This window comes from Pelobates fuscus, chromosome 1 (assembly GCF_036172605.1).
Source record: "Pelobates fuscus isolate aPelFus1 chromosome 1, aPelFus1.pri, whole genome shotgun sequence".
Classification (NCBI taxonomy): domain Eukaryota; kingdom Metazoa; phylum Chordata; class Amphibia; order Anura; family Pelobatidae; genus Pelobates; species Pelobates fuscus.
This window is the reverse complement of record NC_086317.1, coordinates 192,423,016-192,445,186: the sequence shown is the minus strand read 5'-3', so window position 1 is coordinate 192,445,186 and position 22,171 is coordinate 192,423,016. Positions and strand designations below refer to the sequence as shown.

At 46.9% G+C, this 22,171-nt stretch overlaps 1 protein-coding gene across 2 annotated transcripts in view; it reads right to left on the bottom strand.

Moving 5' to 3' along the window:
- Window positions 1-14,397, bottom strand: part of LOC134609810 (mitogen-activated protein kinase 14) — a 406,182-nt gene extending 391,785 nt beyond the window's left edge. For both annotated transcript variants that reach the window (XM_063453192.1, XM_063453193.1), the window contains exon 1: window positions 14,145-14,397. In XM_063453192.1, the coding sequence (XP_063309262.1) occupies window positions 14,145-14,263 (119 nt within the window). In that variant the 5' untranslated portion in view covers window positions 14,264-14,397. The remainder of the gene's footprint in view (window positions 1-14,144) is intronic.
- Window positions 14,398-22,171: the final 7,774 nt, after the last annotated feature.

The following is a 22,171-nucleotide window of genomic DNA, read 5'->3' as shown; positions in this document are numbered from 1 at the left end:
GATTAGGTTTCTGAATATGCTGATCGAGGGGTGTCAAGCACCTGGACCTACATATACATTGTTGACTACAAAACAACACTGTGCATCGTGCCAGAACCAGGCTGGGCGGCAGTTTGGAGATAATGATGAGGCGTTGCATATGTGTCAGAGGGAGTATTAAGTGGGTAGATGAGTGTGTATGTCTACGTTCTTGGTCGGGACAGTATAGCCGGTCATCCCTTGAGCGAGTACCTGAGTCTCTCGGCTCAAGGTGTCCGGAGTGATGTTGCTATCCAGTGTTCCCGTTACATTACTTTGTTGTCAATTATTTCAGTGCGATTATGTATCGTGAGATAGGAAAATAGAAAGGTAGAGATAGGATGAATTAGGGTGGCCATCGCAGTGGGCCCTCCCCCCAGCTCCATGGAGCGCAACCCGCGCCCATGCCGGCGCCACAGATTCGGTGAAAGTGAGGGACTTTTAAATGGGTATCGTGTTTTGAGCCCCGTGGGATGTGTGCGTGTGGATCAGGTCGTCGGGACCGTGTCGATTCTGCCAGTCCTGGGCGGTGCCCTTATTGCTGTGGATGTCCTGTCACCCATATAGTCAGTGGCGTGGAGTGTTAATTGTCGTTTGGGTCGCAGTCTTTCCCCTTTTACAGGAGGTCTATCGCCTAGTAGCTTGGTATGCGAACCACGGCTGCCACCGTTCCACGTGCCTGGTTCCCCTACCCGCAAGGGACGCCAGTAGTGCTTCCGCCAATTGTATGTCTCCGACCCTGTGTAACCATTCCTCAACCGTGGGGACCTCGGTCCGCTTCCAGTACGCAGGTATGAGGGCTTTAGCTGCGTTCAGCAGGTGGCGTAGGATGGACTTCTTATAGCCAGAAATAGACCGAGTGGTGATATGTAGGAGGGCCAGTTCACTGGACCATTCCGTGTCGTCTCCCAGCATCGTTTTGATTTCAGATTTGATACTGGTCCAGTATGGGGTGATGAGTTGACAGTCCCACCAGATGTGCACGATCGTGCCCCTCTCCTCTTGACATCTCCAGCATGTGGGGGGTGTCGTCGGGAATATCCTGTGTAATGCTACTGGTGTTCTGTACCACATGGATATTAACTTATAGTTGACTTCCTGATAATGGGAGCTGGAAGAGCTCTTGTATTGCCAGAGGAGTGCCGTGTCCCACTGTGGTTGCGAGATTGGGCTCTCCAGTTGTTGTTCCCATAGTCTCTTGAACGTGTTATTGGACGTGATGCTTCCTACCAGCAGGTATTGATAAAGTAGTGATACTGCCTTGCCAAGCGTGTCTCCCCGGTGACACAGGTCTTCAAACCACGTAAGATCTCTGTGGAGGCGTTCTTTATGCGGGAGGGACCCATAATAGTGTGTCAGTTGTAAATAGCGGAGAGATACCATAGGCGAATTAGGTCTATCGGCCAGTAATGCGCGGAGGGGCCGAACAGTGCCCCCATGGAGGACCGTTCTAATCGGGATGTAGTCTTGTTCTTCCAGGAATATCCAGGCCTTGGCTGGGATGCCACCAGCAAGGTTTGAGTTGGGAACTATTGGGAGAAGGGGACTAGGGATCGGGGATACGTGCGTATTTTTGCCCAGCGAGTCCCACGCCTTCAAAGTTTGTGTCGTCGGAGTCTCTATTCCTTCTCCCGTGCGACAACTTGTTCCCCCTTGCCATACTGCTGCTTTAAGTGCGGCAGGTGATTCCCCATTGTTCAGGGTAACCCATTGCTTCGGGGAGTCAGCTACATGCCACTCCAGAATCCGTTGCAGAGTGGCGGCTTGATGATAGCGTTTGAAGTCCGGGAGTGCCAGGCCACCTCTAAGTCTAGGTAGGCAGAGGATGTCGCAGCGTATTCTAGATCTCTCCCCTCTCCAGACGTACCGGATAATTGTGGATTTTAAGGTGGAAAAGAAATTATTCGGTGGCGTCAGGGGTATTGTCTGGAACAGGTAGAGAAGTCTCGGGAGCACATTCATCTTTAGCACTGCGACTCTTCCGTGCCAAGTGATGTGTGGGTACGCCCATTTATCCAAATCTGAGATAACCCGTCGCAGGATAGTGGCAAAATTGTGACGATAAAGCTCCTGGGGGTTCGTGGTGATCCATATGCCAAGATATTTCATCTTCTCCGTGCACCAACGAAATGGGAAGATAGTTCCCAGTTCCTCGTATTCTTCCGGTCGAAAAGTGAGATTGAGCACTTCGCATTTGGAAAGGTTAAGTTTGAAACCCGAAATCTTCCCGAATTTTTCGAACTCTAGGAGTAAGCAGGGCAACGTGACTCGTGGATGGGAGATAAAAAAAAGGAGGTCATCCGCATATGCGGCCACCTTATGTTCCGTCCCCATCCAGGTGTATCCCGAGATGTCCGGGTGGTGGCGGATCGCGTGAAGCAGTGGTTCCAGGGTCATTGCAAATAAAAGCGGCGACAGAGGGCATCCCTGTCTAGTCCCGTTCCGAATTTCGAAGCTGGAAGTTAGGGCCCCGTTCACTCGGACGGCAGCATGTGGTTTATCGTATATGGCTGTGATCCACGCCAACATATTATGTCCCAATCCCATGACCCGCAGGGTTTCCATCATGTACGACCAGTTGACACGGTCGAAAGCCTTTTCGGCGTCCGTGGAAAGAAGTAGGATTTTATCCCGCGTCTCCCGTGCTGGACGGAGAATAGGCGCAGCGTACTATCTCGTGCCTCCCTCCCCGGTATAAATCCCGTCTGGTCTGCGTGGATCAGGCTCGGTAGTACCCGTTGCAGTCTAGTGGCTAGGATCTTTGTAAGCAGTTTTGTATCCACATTCAGCAGGGATATGGGTCGATAGCTGCCACATTGCTCTGGGTCTTTTCCCGGTTTGAGGAGGACCGTGATAGTAGCAGCCAGAGATTCCGCTCCAAAGCGTCTCCCATCCGTAACGGTGTTAACAGCAGTAGTCAGCCGAGGCAGGAGGATTGAGGAGAAGAGCTTATAATACCCCACAGAGAATCCGTCGGGGCCCGGTGCTTTGCCTGTTTTGGCGGACTTCAGGGCTGCGGCCATTTCTTCGGTGCTAATTGGTTCGTCCAGCATATCCGCCGCTTCTGGAGACACTCGTCTGTCTACGTTGTCGTGTAGGTAGTCTTGAATGAGCGTGGTGGGTTGGCGTCCCAGTGTTGTGTTGTCAGGGCCCGGGATATTGTAGAGGGCGCCATAGTAACGTCGGAATTCGTTGGCTATGTCTTCGGGGAATTGGGACAGTTTTCCGGACTGTAAGCGGATTTTATGTATCTGTGTGCGAGGGGTGTCTCCTTTCAGGATGCGGGCGAGGTATTTGCCGCCTTTGTTGGCGTGAATATAGAAGAAGTTCTTGGAATGTTGTAGCGAGCGGTGGTATCGTTTCGTAAGGAGTTCCTTCAGGCGGCGTCGGGCTTCCATCAGGTCCTGTTGAATCGAGGCTAGTGGGGTTTGCTTATGTTGAAGTTCCAGCCTCGAGATGGTTTTATATACATTCGTCATTTCCTGCATGGTCGCCTTGCGTCGACGGGAGGCTATTTTTATAAGGATGCCCCGTATGGTACTCTTGTGTGCCTCCCAAAGTGTGATTGGAGAGGTATCTGTCACGTCGTTTTCCTGGAAGTAAAGGTCAAGGGCTTGTTTGATCTCAATTTCCACCGCAGGGTCTTGGAGTAAGGTTTCATTCAGACGCCAGGTCCACTGTGCCGGTTTGAATAGCGGGGAGTCCAGCTCCACCGTAACCGGGCCATGGTCTGACCATGTGGCGGGGCCGATCTTGGCCGACCTCAGTCGTGGCAATCCTTCCTGCTGAAGCAGGATGTAATCTATCCGCGCATAGCGACTGTGGAGCGCAGAGTAGTGGGTGTAGTCCTTGACATCTGGGTTGAGTGCCCTCCAACAGTCCACCAGTCCCAAATCACTCATTGACTTATGTATCGCACGAATGCTAGATATCGGTAAGGAGCTATGTCCCGTCGACGTGTCCAGCTGAGGGTCCAGTGGGGTGTTAAGATCGCCCCCCACAACCAGCGTGCCTTCCGAGAATTCGCTCAGTTTGCTCATTGTTCTGCGTAGAAAACGCGCCTGATTCTTGTTGGGCACGTATATAGAAGCCAGAGTGTAAATTCTGTCTGCTATCGTGCCTTTTAGGAAGAGAAACCTCCCCAGTTTGTCGGTTACTTTGTCCAGTTCTTGGAAGTCCAGGTCGGCTGCGAGGATAATGGCAACTCCCTCTTTACGGGCCGTGGGATGGTTGTTGAAGAAATTGTCGGGGTATTGCCGATTTCGAAGTTTAGGTGCAGATCCTTCGAGGAAGTGGGTTTCCTGGAGCATTGCTATGGAGATCCGTTGTTTCCTCAATTCTCGAAGTAGGTGAGTGCGGCGTTCAGGTACGTTAAGGCCTCGACAGTTGAGGGTCACCACGCGAAGCGGAGCACTGAGGTACGCCCGTGACCTGTCGTTGTTTGGGCCAAGGCACGCGGAGGTTTCTGCCCTAGTTCCCATACCAGTTAACCAGTGGTCTCCGTACACTATCTAGCTGGTCCCTGGTGGTCAGGTTATTGTGTAATTAAGGGGGGCAGTAGGCTAAACGGTGCGTAAGTCTCGGTTATGCAGGGAACTCGTTCCGTGGGGGATGTTGCTCTGAGTCGGTATGCGTGCAGGGATGTGGGGCGATGTACGTCGTCGGTGTCTAGTGAGGTCAGGTTGGGTAAAATAACGAGTATGGCGAGCCGCCCAGTGCGAGGGGTGCGCCCCTAGAGCCAAGGAGAAGGCGACACAGGGACGCCAAAGTAGGAGTACAGGGTATAGAGAGTATAGGGTGAGTATGTTAAAAAAAATGGGGAGTTAAGTGAGTCCCCAAGTAGAGGTGACCCCGAGAGGTGGGGTAAGAGAGGTGTTCACCTCAGTCCTCCTCCGAGAAGAGGAGGTAGTAGCCGTGCGACGAGAGGAGATGCCCGGGATCACCCAGGTACCAGACCAGGGGGTGAGTCAGCGGGAGGCTCCCTCGTCCAGAACTATGCACGGCACGTAGTGGGGGTCAGTGGTCCTACCTCGGCCCGTAATGGACCAGAAGCAAAAGTGTGGTAACTGTGTTATTTCAAATAACTCTTCTCCGCCGGCCACACAGCCTGGTGCCTTAATCTATACATGGAACGTCAAACATGGAAACATAAATACACATAAGTAGGGCAACAGAATAACCCAAGAAAGGAAGGGATCCCGTCCCCCCGCCTCCCCCAACCCGGGAAGAGCCCTCACGGCAGCTAAACAAAAGGAAATAATGGTTAGGCATTTGCAGCACACATATCATACATATATGCAGGGGATAATGCGATCGGTACAATTGAATACACATAGCTGTGGCGAGAACACATAGATCGATATCAACAGAATTCCTAGCTAATCCTTTCTAGGTTACTGGGGGGTGGTACGAGCCTCTAAGGCATGGCTAGGGCGTGTCTCTTCTACTCCCTGGCTATATTATTCTATACAGCTATCTAGTACATGCATTCCTGTCTACGTCAGTGGAAATGGTAGGGCGTGATCCGGAAACTATACATGAAATGCCATACATGGCAATATAGCTAAGCATAAATAGGGCAACCAGACAACCCAAGGAACCATGGTCAGAGCCCATCCAACCAGCCCTAGATGGGGCCCAGCCCCCCGCCCCTCCCAACCCGGGGGTAGCTCCCACGGCAACTGAGCAAAAGAAAACAAAACAATGGTTAAGCATTTGCAACACATTCAGTAGACATATATGCAGGGGACACTGTGATTATTGCAATGGTGTACACATAGATGTAGCGATAACAGATATAACAACATCAACATGTTTCTCAACTAACCCTTTCTAGGTTGCTGGGAGGCAGCATGTGTCCCCGAAGTATGGCTCGAGTGTATCCTTTCTACGTCTCAGCCTCAGTTACCTGTATGGGTATCCACGACATGCACTCATACCTATGTCAGTGGAGGTGGCAGAGCGTGACCCTCCCATCCCTGTGTGTGGTAAATTGGTTGTCCACTAGCCAGCGTGGGGTATGATGTGTACCATCCCCCCCCGCCCCTATGTGGTGAAGCGAGAATAACGTGTGGTGGAGTATTGCGACCTATCCGTTGAGTGCCTGTTGTAACGTATGGAGGGGCAATGTGTAGGGCTACGGGTGTAATCTGGTCCCTGAGTGTCATGCGGGCCCTGTGGCTATATAGGTGGGATATCAAATAAGTACGTAAACATGACCGAGTATATCCAGTGTCCTGTATGGAGGGGCATTGCCCCGTACCGTATGTCCACGTTGGGCATCTGAATAGGTGATGTTGTGGAGTGGAGAGTCCAGGGCTACAGTCAGGGAGAGCGTATGTGTCCCAAACAAAAAGGTGGGTTGCAGCGTGCGGGTATTGACATACCCCAGGGTAAGTGTTTTCCCCATTATACCAGTTCAAGTATCTCGCTGTATCGTAGTGAACAAATGAACCCGCAGGGTGTTGTCCGTGTCGGATAGTGTGTGCCCCCCGTTATCCCCCCTCCCAAGTTCTTTACTGATACTTAACGTTAGGTAAACGGGTGTACAGGTCCCGGATCACAAATAGAAGAGATAACCCAATTGGTACCTCATTGTTGCCAGGTCAGATAAGTCCCCAGGTTCAGCAGTAGAAAGGTGCAAGCGGTCTAAGCAGGTGTCGTGAAGGTTAAGGAGCGCGGAGGGTCCCCAGGCAGGAGTGAGAATCAGGGGGACATATCCATGGGGTAGTGGGTATACTCCTTACTCCGGCGCCTCCGGGTTGTTGCGCCTGCGTTGTGCTGGGCCTTGCGGTGGTTCCCTGTCTCGCCTCCTATGCGCCCTGTGTTGTGGAGGCCTCCCTCCTAGCGGGCCCAGGACCCAGTCAGGAGTAGGGATATGCGGCAAGTTCATTTCCTCCAGGAATCTCGGGATCTCTTCGGGCCAACGGATTGAGGCCCAGCCATTCCGGTGTCGGGCCAGTAGGGCAAAGGGGTAGCCCCACTTGTATTGGATGTTGCGTTCCTGTAGGGCTGCTGTGATAGGCTTCAGTGCTCGTCTGGCCTCTAAAGTGATGGGCGAGAGGTCATTAAAGAGGGAAACTTGCGCGCCCCTGTAGCCCCTGGCCGCCTGCATGATAGTATCTTTGTCCCGGAAGGAGCTGAGGCAGCATATAATGTCTCTTGGGGTGCCGTCCGCTAACTTGGGACGTAGTGCTCTGTGTGCTCGTTCGTATCTGAATGTGAGCGGAGCGCCCTCTCCCAGGATCATATGAAAGAGGTCGTTAAGGGTAGTTTCAGGGTTTTCCTCACCTTCAGGTTCAGGGACCCCGCGGACCCTAATGTTACATCTCCTCCCTCTATTGTCTAAGTCCTCCATTGTCCTCCTCATGTGTAACAATAGCTCCCCTTGGCGTGCTAGGGCCATATCAGTCGCCTGCAGTCTCGTGGCTTGTGTGTCTCGGGATTGCTCTAGGTGTTGTATTTGGCCCGCGTGTGCATTTACCTCTGCCCGGACACCTGCTATTTCAGCCCGTAGTGCATCCTGGATGGACGTGGTGTGCACTAGGAGGTCAGCCTTCGTGACCATAGCAGCAGCCATAGATCTGATTTCCTCTCCGATCTGCTCCAGTGTAGTAGTGCCACGAGGTTCCCTGGAGGACGGCTCCGTCGGCGCCATCTTGGATCCGCTCGCCTCCTCGCACATGTCGGCCGAGTTTTGGAGAAATCCATCGGGCCGTGAGTGTGCCCGGATTGGGAGCCCCTCGGGGTCTGGGGGGTGTCGGTTCGTCGGAGTCCCATGTATGCTGATGGGGTCGGATTAAAGGCTGTGTTTTACGCCGGCGGGTCGGAGCTCACTCACTGTGCTGCCATCTCGTTCCGAGCCCAGGCCACGCCCCCTCGTTGTGTCAAAAGTTCTACGAAAAGCCGTAAGAAAACTGTTGAAATCATGCACCATAGGTCCATTAGCCTCCCAAATAGGGTTTGCCCACTCAAGTGCTTTATCGGTAAGTTGGGGCATAAAGAACCCCACCATAGACCTTTCTGTGGGAAATGAACATGGATACATCTCAAAATTGAATTCTATTTGATTAATGAAACCTGTGCATGTCTTAGAGTCCCCTCCATACCTAGGAAGAAGAGGTGTAGAAGGGTTAGGTGTGGTTGCTGGAATAGTTCTAGATAAGAGCGTCTGGAGAGCCTGGGCTATCTGATCCATACGGTGATCCTGCTCTACAAACCTAGCCTCATGGGATGCCATTTGCTGAGCTAAATCTGCGGGGTCCATGGACCTGTCGTAATGTAACAAGAATATACCCCAACACGCAGGATTCAGCTAAACAGAAGACAACACAGAGGGGAGATACGTCTACCGGACCTTATAGAGTGGCCGGACTCGACGTATATAGGAGAAGTACAGAGTCAAAAACGATCCGAGGTCAAGGGCACAAAGAGACAGCGTAAACTAGGACTAGCTGGGGTCTGGTACACAGTAAACAGCACGCCGGCAAACAGAACAGATAAGGATAAAGAGATAACGTAGTCAGAAACAAAGCCAAGGTCAAGTACGAAGGAACACAACAAGCGCTAAAGGGAACTGAAACAGAAACCACGACAGGGCAAGGAACCAAGGGAAAAAGGTGAGTATAAATAACTAAACATCTATTTTGATTGGTCCCTGTCATCTCCACGCCCCCAAAATGTAAGTGTATGGGGAGTGTGGCATGACAGGGACCAATGGGAGGCCTTTTCCTATTTAGGCTCCCACTGTCCCTTTAAGAGCGCGCCCGAGACCCGCGGCGCGCTCTTAGAGTCAGGCGGGACACTTGACCGCTTCTCGCTGTCACTGCCCGCCTTCCTGTTCCTGCCTTCGGATGAGCCGCGCGGCTCGAACAGAGGACCCCGGCTGGCCCCTGGAAAGGGTAAGTACCACTACAGATACTCTATTCACAATAGCAGAGTTCTGCTCTCAGACACCTGCTCTCTACCAGGAAAAACTTCTGGAACTTAAGTACAAGGACAAAAAAAAAAGACATGTTCATCCTATCCACAATGAACCTCCAATACCTAATCATCTGTAAGACCAGAGCAAGGTATAAAATAAGTACGCATTTATTTCATGCAGATGGTAACCCACAATACCTTTCTACTCCTATGAAAAGGTAAATGTGCATGTTTGACATTTCAGACGATTTTAGGGCTGTTTACCGAGTGTCACAGGGGGGACCATCAGTGGAAGAATTGAGGCAGGTTAATTCTGCTTCAGTTTTCCACCAACCTACCCCCAACAAAAGAAGCCACAGAGAAAAAGTGAAGATCATGTTACCAGATGAATCCAGTTTTTATTGGCCTGACCGCCCCCCTCAGCCCAGCCTCTGAGTAAATTGCTTCAAAGTATAGAATACAAACAGCATGTAAGAAGACCAGGTTTGGGGTATAATTTTAGTCATTAAATGGCGGTATCTAAATTAAGTTTATATTATTTTTTGTTGTTAAAGTTTTGCTGTTTAAAAGTTAAAGATGCTAAGAAAGTTCAGGCCAAGGAGGCTTTTAAATTCTGACTGCTAACTGTGACTATTTTATAAACTGGTGTGGGTGGTAATTTGTGGGAAATTAGGGAGTGTAAAAAATAAAAACCATGCCTCAAAGTTTGACACAGTTGAATGCGGCAAAATATTTTTGCCTGATTCTCCAGGACCCACAGTAGAAGGGCATAATGCTGCTAAGGCTACCCATGACACACATGACTGGGTAGCCCGATAATTTTACGCCAAGTATTCCCCTTTCACAGCAAATAGCATGCCCTTGTTCATAATTTGAATTGATGAGCTTCTTATATTGAAGATTAGATATAGCCTTTAAAAGGGGTTATTTGCAGTCATGAGCTGCTAAAACAGGTGTTCTCAACCCAGTCCTCAGGACCCCCTACCAGTCCAGGATTTGGGGATTACCTGGGTGTGTCTAAGGTGTTTAGAAAAAGGGAAAATAAACATCTTAGACTCTAAAGGTGTTTTTTTTTTCTTTTTCTAAACACATTAGACACACCCAGGTAATCCCTAAATCCTGGACTGGTAGGGGGTCCTTGAGGACAAGGTTGAGAACCCCTGTGCTAAAATGAGACATAGGCCCAGCAATTGACTAATTTTCTTCAGCTGATGTCACTCCCCTAGCAGTTGGGGATCACATGGGCAACACAGAGGGGAAAGCCGAGCCATCACCGAACACCTGTCACCAGCATTGATAGCAGCCAGCTCAGAACTCTGGTACATGGCTGGTTAATGACACTGTTGGAGGTGGAGTTACACCTCCAGCAACAAAGGAGTTAAATTCTCTAAATAGAAATGCTGCTCATACAGATTCCACGCACTTAACACTACAAATCAGTTAAGTTGTCATGGTGCTTGGAGTAACCCTTAAAGATACAAGGGGGAACATAAAGAGAGGAAAATTTAAAGGACAATGGTCACCATTTTTTTTAATGACACGTATGTAAAAATACCTGAAAATCTGGCCCCTATTTTCACATTCGACTAGATATGCCATACTCATACACCTTCAGTCGGACTGAGATAGAATCCAACTGTTAGCTCCTGCTTCACTTCCTGCCCTGAACTGTGATGTCATCAGCCATTACCTCTAAACAGGGCAGAGTTGTTGCAGTGCTTTTTCCAAATTTTGTCCACATTTGCAATTCTCACATTTACGAACGACATATGCGGTCAGAATTTGGAAAGGTCTGACTGATTCTTTAACATTGGATCTTGTGGAGAAATCACAGTTTTTCCGAAAAAAAAAAAAAAAAATCTAAAGCATAGAAACCACAAAATATCATTAACTTCGCATTCGCAGCCAGTGGGCAAATATTTAAAAAAAAAAAAGGCGGAGCCAAGCATCCAGACTGCGAGGTTGTGCTGAACTTCAGCTCCTGCTCATTCTTGCACTTTTAGGGGGTAATCCCCCCAAAACCCAGCGCAGTCGCTCACTGGAGAAGATCCATCATGACGGGGACACCCGGAGGAATCACCCGATACTAAAATCAAGCATGCAACCCCCGGGACCCGACAATATATCCCGAGGCCTACCGGAGATCGAGCAGCGGGGAGACGGCCACTCCACACGCTGACTGTCCTGGGCATGGATACCTTGGGGCTATTACCTCCTACCCCCCATGGACCGATGGGGGTCAGTGAAGAGCAGCAGCAACAGGCAGCCGTGCACATGGCATACCCAAAATGGCAAAGGTGAGCGCGCCGAGCGAGTGAGCAGAATGCCACACAGGGGTGCCGGACTACTCAGCCAGGCTAAACGCTATAACTGAAGCCTTCTGGGTGAAACTGGAGATCCTGGCACGGCAGACCAAACTTTGCATATACCTAAGGAAAGAAATAATCGAGCAACCCAGCCGCAAACTAACAACTCCTCACCGACACAGGGCCCCAAGATGGCACCGCAGAAGGAAATGTCCTACACACATAAGCCACCATAAGAGAGGTAGCCTTGCCCCAAAACAAAAGCACAGAGTGCTGCGAGCTCCCCACGCGCCCAACCGCACTCTTCTTCCGAGCTGGGAGCTCACCTGGAGGTAGCTCTCCACCGCCACCCATACACCCAGGGAGATAGCCGTGACCCGGTGGAAACCTGGGCCCACGACCCTGACGATGGGGTCAATGAACATGCGGTAAGGGCCCCTGCTAAGGTCTCGGGCCAAAGACACGCGGCACTACTTGGGAGGGGCAGGAGGAGTACCGCGGCACGGAGGATCAAGCGACCAGATGGTCGGAAACGGCAATAAGGGATGTAAGGCAATCCCTCACTCGAGTGCGGGAGCAAAGAGGCTTACCCCCACAGCCTGACGGACTGGCTCTCGTACCCTGCAACGCCATCTCACCCTGTGGTGTGGGCTGATTGCTCAAGTGGTCAACTGCAGTGCTTATCACCCTGGTTTCCTGCTAATAACTGCGAGCATAGAATTTACCGCAAAGGGACTTTGCTCAGCCCATATAGGGAATCGGCGGAATGAAGCATGGGGTCCAGGACTTAACCTCTAGTATCACACATTATCACTCTCCCACGCCAATACCTTTTGAACACCTGTTTTGCTTATTGTCATAATTTTAAGTTTTCAATTACTGAGGCACATTTTGCAAATTATCTTTGCATTAAGCAAACCACACGAACTGCTATAAGGACTAACCATGCTCTGCAACACACTAAAGCAGGTTCAGTCCAAAATAAAAACTCTGCTATTAACTAACTACTAGAGCATGTGTGAATTGTGGCAGCACCATAGACCTGGTAGCTGTTAATACCCTGTATTACATACACACCTGCAGACAAAACAGGACCTAATATAATATTAAAGGAACACTCTAGGCACCCAGACCACTTCAGCTTAATGAAGTGGTCTGGGTGCCAGGTCCAGCTAGGGTTAACCCATTTTTTTTTTTTATAAACATAGCAGTTTCAGAGAAACTGCTATGTTTATAAATGGGTTAATCCAGCCCTCAAATCCTCTAGGGGCTGTCTCATTGACAGCCGCTAGCGTGAGTTTTCACTGTGAAAATCACAGTGAGAGCACGCAAACGTCCATAGGAAAGCATTGTATGAGACCGGCTGAATGCGCGCGCAGCTCTTGCCGCGCGTGCGCATTCAGCCGAATGGGAGGAGAGGAGGAGGATCGGAGGAGGAGCTCCCCGCCCGGCGCTGGAGAAAGGTAAGTTTTAACCCTTTCCTCTCACCAGAGCACGGCGGGAGGGGGTCCCTGAGGGTGAGGGCACCCTCAGGGCACTATAGTGCCAGGAAAACGAGTGTTTTCCTGGCACTATAGTGGTCCTTTAAAGCATGACCTAATATAATGTTTAAGCATGACCTCATATATACTACTTGAGCATGATACCTTACTCAGGCTAGCATAGTATGTACTCATGACCTAACGCTCTACCAGTTAAGCTCGCTTGCATTGAAGTTTCACAGTTGCTATTAAAATTTTGCGGACCTAATCGACAGGACACGTTAAGCATGACCTAACGCACTACTAGTTAAGCAAGATAGCATTTAAGTAGCACTGTTTTAAAAAAATAAATAAAAAATTGCTGACCTAATCTACAAGACATAACTGATCAAGCTTGTATGCAACGTATTGTATCAACCTTTACCTAATAATACCAAAAATTGTGCGTGTTTCTCTTATGCCCCAATGTACACCACAAATATGACACGCTGGAGGATTGCCTTTGGGGTACCTCACATGCGATGGTTACTTGACTATGCACTGCAAAAAATAAGGATTTACAAAAAAAATTAATTAATTTTAAAAAAAAAAAAAAACCTCAGCAGCGCAAAGGTTAAATATGTGGCAGCTCACCAGCGCTTGCTAGCCAAATACACCATACAGTAGAAAATCCTTGAAAATATAGTCTTTGTGGATATTAAAAGAAGCCTCCAAAGTAACCACCAATAAAGTCCAGCGCAGCAGTTATGTGGTCTTAAATATCTGGGTCGTGTCCCTCAGTTTTATGTCAAACAATTTTGAAACAGTTTGACAAACTAAGGCTCTCCAAGACTGGAGAGCTCCCTCTCCTCAGATACTTTAATAACATAAAACCGAAACTAATGCAATATCAACATCCAGTTCGTCCCATCGGGGCATAGACAATTTGGGGGTGCAGCTAATCCAAGTGTTCTCTGCCTATCAATGTCAAACTGTGTTTCACAGACTGACAAAACTAGGGGGCAGCACCATAGACAGAAGGCAACACAACCAACATGAATAACAGAAGTAGAACATATCAGAGCTATTCGTCAAAAGTGTTATCTGTACGACTCCAAATTTCAAGTTCCAGGCGTAAACTACTGTCTCAATTAAAAGATATCAACGTTATGTGAAAAAGAAAAAAAAAAAAAGGTGTTTAACAGTAGTATTGCCGAAAGGAAAATTACCAAGAGTAATTTTACAGAAGCCAGCCCGAAAACGCATTTAAAATAGCGAAACCAAACCCAAAAGCAGATGATTACACCGTCCCCATTCCTGCCGAGCACAGGATACGTTGCACATCGCCAAATGATGACCCATTATCAATACACCGGGCAAGGACATAAAGAATCTCCGTGGACTTGTGGCAAAATTGACTAGTAAATAGATCACTTACCACACTGACCCATAGGCCCCGGAACCTACGGGAGTCAAGTTCTGATATCTCTGGGGCACCTCCCATATAGTTTTATTTAACTCCTGTCGGTAAAAACCTGGGGTCGGCTTCGCTGACATGTTTGTGACAACCTGCCTTCCGACAGGGACAGGGAGCACTATCCCCACGCCGTCTTTAACTCTATCCTCGCTCAATATCGAGAATACCGGTAGCTACACGGAAGAAGTCCCGCGATAGTTCACCGGAGCCCTCTGACGCCTAATCACAATTGCGCGTGCCCACACGCATTAGTTTAGTCACGTGATGAAGCTGTAGTAGTGGAACGCTGGTTTAAGTGAAAGTCTCGACAAAACTTAATCTTTGGGTAGATTTTTGTTTTTTGTTTACAAAGATTTTCATGGATTAAAATACAGTTAGCATTGATGACTTATTTGGAAAGTTACAAAGCTAGTAGAAGACAAGGTTTGCCTTTTATTTAGGGATGCTAATGATTTTTGTAATGTCTCTGACAAGACTGGAAGCTGCTGTCCAGTAGTGGAGTATTCAAAATTAATGCTTTTTTGTTTTTTTTTAGTTTAAAGTGGCACTATAGTTATTAGAACAACTACAGGTGGTCCTCATTTAGCGACCTACCTGTTTAAGTAAGTGCGAGCGTCGTGGTTATTCCCTGCTCTGGTGCACATGTCTATGTTCGGGGAAACTTAACCGAACATAGACTAACACACAAGAGCAGGGAATCCCTCTAATCTATGTTCGGGGAAATAACCCTTACTGGCATTCCAAGACCCCACCCCACGAAAATGAAATTACGTGCTACCTCTGTGTTTGCTGGTGACATCAAAAGCAGCATTCCTCACGTTTATTTTCAGTAATACAAGTCAAACACATGTGTTTGTAGGCTACTAGTGGGGTTCAGTGTGTGTGATGCTGCTTGTGATGTTGTGTTCCTGTATGTCAACATGTGCTAGAATTGTTTGTATTCTTTTACCTATTGTACTGAAGAATATGTTGGCACTATATAAATGGTTGTAATAATTGTGTGTGTGTGTAAGGAGGCTGTATGCAGTATTGCAATGGTGGGAAGGCTGCATGTAGTTTTCCATGTGTGGTGTTGCTGCTTGTTGGATTGTGTGCTTACAGTGATGCTCCTGGTGGGTTTGGTTGTGTGGTTGAGCCTCTTTGCAGTGTAGTATTGATGCAGGAGAAAGCCGCAGAAGCCACACACAGAGAAATGGAAGCAGGTTCGGTCAGAAAGAAAAAGGTCTTTATTGTTACCGATCGGGTCTCAGATGAACTCCTGTTCTAAAAATGTCTGAGCCCAGAGCACAGATTGCAAATGCCTTTTATTAACAATAACTCCTCCTATTCCTAGCTTCACCCACACATACCCTTAGACCATTGAACAAGTGAACAAGATATTCAGGATCACCTCATATGGGCAGACCGTATGACTCCTTTTAACCCCTTCAGGACGGAGTCAATAGTACACGTTCTGATCAAAACAAAACGTAAACAAAAACTGGAATTTGCGCCATATGTCTGTTCACCCGTAGTTCCCCTCTTTCATATTAAATGCACCCACACTTATTATATATCATTTTGTTCAGGAGAAACAGGGCTTTCATTTCATATAAAATATTTGTATTTGAAACAATTTATTATGAATAAAATTCAAAAAAAACTGTGAGAAATTTGAATTTTTTTTTTAAATTTGTAGTTCCGCCTCGCATTTTAGCTGTAAATGTCATAATACTGTTAGGTTTTACGGCAACAAAATGCACATATTTGTAATCAGCGATGTCTCACGAGTACAACAGTACCCCCCATTAACAGGTTTTATGGTGTTTTGGAAAGTTACAGGGTCAAATATAGAACGTTCCATTTTCAAATTGAAATTTGCCAGATTAGTAATGTTACCTTTGAGACGGTGTGGTAGCCCAGGAATGAGAATTACCCCCATAATGGCATACCATTTGAAAAAGTAGACAAGCCAAGGTATTGAACGTGGGGTATGTTTAGTTTTTTTTTAGTAGCCACTTAGTCACAAACACTGGCCAAAGTTAGCGTTCATATTTGTTTTTGTGTGAAAAAAGCAAAAAACTAATATTTGGCCAGTGTTTGTGACTAAGTGGCTACTAAAAATGACTGGACATACCCCATTTGCAATACCTTGGGTTGTCTACTTTTGCAAATGGTATGCCATCATGGGGGTAATTCTTATTCCTGGGCTACCATACGGTCTCAAAGGCAACATAACTAATCTGGCAAATTTCAATGTCAAAAAAATGAAATGCAAGCCTTATATGTGACTCTCTAACTTTCCAAAACACCATAAAACCTGTACATGTGGGGTACTGTTATTCTCGGGAGATTTCACTAAACACAAATATTAGTGTTTTAAAACAGTAAAACATATTACAACAATAATATAGTCCATAAAAGTGCCGTTTGTTTGTAAAAAATGCAAAAAACGTCACTTTTACTTAAAATATCATCGTTGTAATACAATTTACCAGTTTTAAACACTAATATTTGAGTTCAGCGAAGTCTCCCGAGTAAAACAGTACCCCCTATGTACAGGTTTTATGGTGTCTTGGAGAGTTACAGGGTCTAATATAGTGCATGCGAATTAAATTCTCTGCACTTTCTCCCTGTGTTGTCAGGCATGTCAATCAAATTTTAATTAATCAAATGACATAATTATGTTAAAAAATTACTTAAATATACACGTAGAATTTTAATATATATGCATTTATAGGTATATAAATTCTACGTGTATACTAATGTAATCTTTTATGTAATTATATGTATTTATCTATATATATATATTTGCGGTTATTTGTATTTTATATATAGATAGATATATATAGAATGTCATTCTAAGTGTATTCTGTTTCCAATATATATATATTAATAACAAAATACAGTTAGAATGAAATTACATATGAATATATAATTTATTTTATATTTTGTTTCAATATTTTATTTATTTATTTAATTATTTTATTTATTTATTATTGTAATTATGCGTATATATATATAATATATATATGTAGATCTATTATATATATAATATATATACATATTATATATATGTAACGTCATTCTAAGTGTATTTTAATATTAATATATATACTAATATTAATATTAAAATACATTACGTATGACGTTACATATATATAATATGTATATATATTATATATATAATATATATACATATTATATATATATAAAAAGGCATTTAATTTATTTTATAACATTTTAATATTTATTTTTTTACACTACCTACCAGCAGGGGGACTGTCTAATATTTTAAACAGTCCCCCTGCTGGCAGATCCATAGCCAGCTATAGGGGGCCATGTGATCGCTCTTTGAGAGCGATCACATGGCCCCCGGGGGCCTCATTTGCCGGAGGGGGGCTGCCTGGGCTCTCAGACAGCCCCCCAGAAGAGGATCGCGGCGGAGGTGAGTACACCTCTGCTCCTGGGGCTGCAAGCCGTTACGGCGTTCTATGCCGCCGCAACGGCTTTAAAGCCGCGACGGCATAGAACGCCGTAACGGCGTTAAGGGGTTAAGGACAAAGGAATGTGACTACAGTTGATGGACATGCTCAGTACATTGATGACAGTATCTTAGCTACATGTAACTAAGTAACAGATACAACAAACACCTGTACTTGTATATGCCACATGGAGATTTCAGGCCTACTAAATTTTGAACCATGTTGAAATCCCATCACAGTATGTGAGTGGAGATGACTTGTTGTATTGCAGTGTGTGTGATAGTGTCACACATCCATCTGACACTTTTCCCTCACCTGGTGCTCAGCGGCCGGAAGCTTGCAGTCCTGTCTCAGCATACAGTCTGGCGCCGGCCACTGCACATCCACAGGCAGAAATAAAAGCGCACGCACGTGACCGCAGGTGCGCGCGTGCACCGCACACGCACATTTTGGCGCCAAAATGCCAGTCTGACCAATGGGAAAAGGAAGGATGGGTATAAAAACCTAGTCTGACCTCCACTCAGTGCCCTGTCGTGGTTTCCCTTGTGGTTGTCTGAGAGCGCGTTCCTGTTTATAGTTTTCTACCTGGCTTTTGACTTTGGCTTTGTTTATTGCCGTTTTGAGTAAATACTGAATACAGGTGTGACGGACCGCTGGAACTCCGACCGAGTACCTCCGCCAATCGATGCTCCTAGCGCTTGCCGAGGACTACGAGCACTCCAACCGATGCAATCAGCATTGCGGATCCCAATTCCAGCGATGCAGCTGCGCCGGGGTCTCGCCGTCTCTCACCCACCCTGGATCCACGACCAGGATCCAGCTCCCAGTGGGTAAACCTCTCCTAAATCCAGAGAGCTTAGCAGGAACAAATCAAGCTCTTACAAGAGCTTACTCTGGGGAGTAAGTGATTATAGCAATCCTCAGAGTGTAGGTACCCCTTACCCCAAGCATGAGCCAAAGCTTCAAGAAAGGTGCAAGCTACCTGCCCTGTATTTATGCAAGTGTCCACCAGGTGGACACTCCCCTAGGGGACCTGATGGAACAATGGGACACATATTGGATATTAGCCAATTACAGACAATACAAACAAAACACTCCCACAGTGACATCACAATCCCTCCTCTCTATCCTGGAGATAATTGGGAAGTAATCAAATTATCTCCCAGGACAGAGACAAGACTCCATTAACTACATGGTTGCAAAAAGACATAAAATTACACAATGTTACAATTACTACATAAAACATATACATGCAACATATCCCCAGATAGCTTAGATTTGAGCGCACATTATTACCGAATGGCGCTCAGATCACATACATACAGTTCAATCGCCATGGAGCCAAAGTCTTTTCCATAGTCTTTCGTTACACGAATAGGCTCCATGGCATAGCTATCTGGGGTAGCACTACTCACATACTGAAAGTCCCAAACGCCCCTGCAGAAATACACAAATAAACCTTTCTGCAGGGGAAAATACAGCTATCAGCACAGGGGCCATAGTCGGAAGGCAGGAGGCTAGCCAGTAGTCCCCTCCAGGCACAAGTGGCGAAGGGCACTTCGTCACAACAGGTATACATTGTAAATAGACATTTTATCTAAGTGTTAGTTTCTATCCATAACAGTCCCCCCTTAAAATGACTATTTACTAACAACAGTCTCTAGCAGCTATTTCTGTCCCTAAAAGCTGTCCCTAATAGCCTACAGCTCATCTGTCCAACAGACCTCAAACTCGTTTGGTGCTGAGCATAAGACGAGCAGTGGCTTGTCCATCCCTACTATCCCTAAAATGCTGTATCCTTGGTGGTGAAGGACTGCAACGGGGCATAGGGTTTATCATAATCCTCCTCATCTATCTCTTGATGAATGAAAGTCAGTGTAGCCTGATCTGCTATTTTCTGTATACATTTCTTAACACAGGGGAGAACACAACAGACAATGAGAGCAAGAATAATCAAAATTACCAGGACCACCACACCTATCTGGGCCAGAACTTGCTGCCACCCACTAATCCACCCAAACCATCTTTCCCATGGATCTGTGACCCCAGAATTCCTTTTTAATTCTTCCGAGAGACTTTCTAATTTCTCTATTGCCAGGGTCACCTTGCCATTCGGGCCTGTGTTATCTGGAATGTAGGTGCAACATGTCATGGTGTCAGGGAGTATTTTACATACTCCTCCTTTCTCCGCTAGGATAATGTCTAGGGCCACCCTGTTCTGGAAAGTCATCTGGGATGTGGCCTGAAGTTGCTCAGCAATTCCCTGAAGGGCATCTCTTGTATAGTTTACAAACCGTTGTTGGTTGTAATAGATATAATTAATCCAATTTAGATTCTTATTGGCAGTAATGATTGGGAGAATGCATTCAAATCCTGTAGAAACTTCATCTCTTGCCTTGAGTTCATTTGGCACCCCCTTGGCACTCCAATGGCATCTATATATACATGGGGGTCGAAGCTGCCTTTTACAGGGGTGCTTCTTCTTGTCCTGATGTGTGAGTGTGATGTGCCAAGTGTATCTTGGTGACTGTTGGATATTATGTGTATTGGCAAAATAACCTTGGCTAGGATGCATTCCCCCCCACCATAAACCTTCCAACCTTGTCCCCACACAACCAATATATGACAGCTGACAATATCACAACAGTCAAATGCAAAGGTAGCTACATTTGTGTTAGAAGAGTTATACCAAAATGTAAACACATTATCATCTTTAGTAATGGCAATTTGTTGGGCCCTTATCAGGTCTAGTAGTGAAAGGATGCACAGGAAGATCATGGCTTAGGACAGTCCACCTCCTCTGGGGTTGGAACCTTTTTGCAGATGGAAGCGTGTATCCAGGTGTTCTTCCCAGCTAATTTAACAGAAGTGGCTGTGACTAGGAGGACTTGGAAGGGACCATCATATCTTGGATCAAGAGAGTGTTTTCTCACGAATTTCTTAACCAGAACCCAATCACCAGGAAGCAGTCGGTGGGTGCCTGTATCAGACTGGATTTGGCATAGAAGAGAACACTTGTGCATGGATTTTGGTCAACACTCAGGAGAGAGCAGTGACATAGTCAACCAGTATGTCAGAATGGAACTAGAGTTGTTGGGAGAAATAGCATCCAAGTCTAGGTGCTGAACCAAACAGGATCTCATAAGGGGACAGGGCAAACCTCCCTCTTGGTGTGTACCTGACACTGAACAAGGCAATGGGGAGACTCTCTGGCCAGGACAGGTTCGTTTCTTGGGCCATTTTCATCATCCTTGCTTTTAAGGTGCCATTCATGCGTTCTACCTTACCACTACTCTGAGGGTGATAGGGAGTGTGGAATGCAAGCATCACCCCCAGTGCTGCCCAGATTTCTTTGGTTACTGATGCAGTGAAGGCCGGGCCCTGATCACTTTCGATTACTTCTGGGACCCCATATCTGCATACTATTTTGGTGAGCAGGCGTTTGGCTGTGGTCTTGGCTGTCATGTTGGTGACTGGGTAGGCCTCTGGCCATACTGAGAACATGTCCACTATGACCAGTGCGTATTCATACCGGCCACTCTTAAGCATTTGAATGTGGTCAACTTGGATTCTTTGGAAGGGGAGATCATCAGCGCAGAGGAGGAGGTCATCCACATATTGGAGTAGGACCACATCAGTGTGGGCTTTTTGCCATGAGTTCAATATTGAAGCCATTGCCTTTGCAAACTGACTAGGAGAGTTTTGAGCTCCCTGAGGCATGACAGTCCAGGTGTATTGCTGACGTTTATGGGTGACACGAGAGATCCAGGGGTACACTGAAGAAAGCATTAGCCAAATCCACCACTGTGAAAATCTTGGAGGTAGGTGGGGCTCCTGACAGGAGAGTGTGAGGGTTAGGTACAATGGGGGTTTCTAGAACAGTAGCTTAATTGACAGCTCTGAGGTCTTGATCCATTCTGTATTTTTCAGGCTCACCCTTTGCAGTATTCTTCTTCACGGTGAATAGGGGAGTGTTGCAGGGAGACTCACATTTGACCAGGGCACCGTTGGACAATAGGCTTTCAACCTGCTGAGAGATAGCAAGGGCTTGTGCAGGCTTCAGAGGATACTGTGGTTTATGGGGCAGGCTGGCCCCTGGGAGTAGCTTCACCAGAATGGGGGGAACTTGGAGGCGTCCAATGTCACTGGGCCTGTGGACCATAGCTTGGAAGGCTTGCATCCCTATCAGGTGTCTCCATGTGGAGCAGGAGGGGTATGGAGCAGAGAGGAAGGACAACTGAATCTGGCCATCTGGGGTGAAAGAGATAGAAGCTTGTAAGCGGGAGAGGACATCTGCTCCCAACAGGTTAATTGGGCAGGTAGAGGAAACCACAAAGCGGGCCAGGAGATCAGGGAAAGTGCCAACCTGTAAGGGCTTAGTTAGTGGGCTACTTCGAGGAGTGCCATCTACCCCTACACAAGAGACATCAATATTGGACAGGAAAGAGGAGTCAGGTGTTGGGGAAAATATTATATATACATATCTGTTTAATATGTGCTTGATTAAGTCTGTGTGTATGGGAG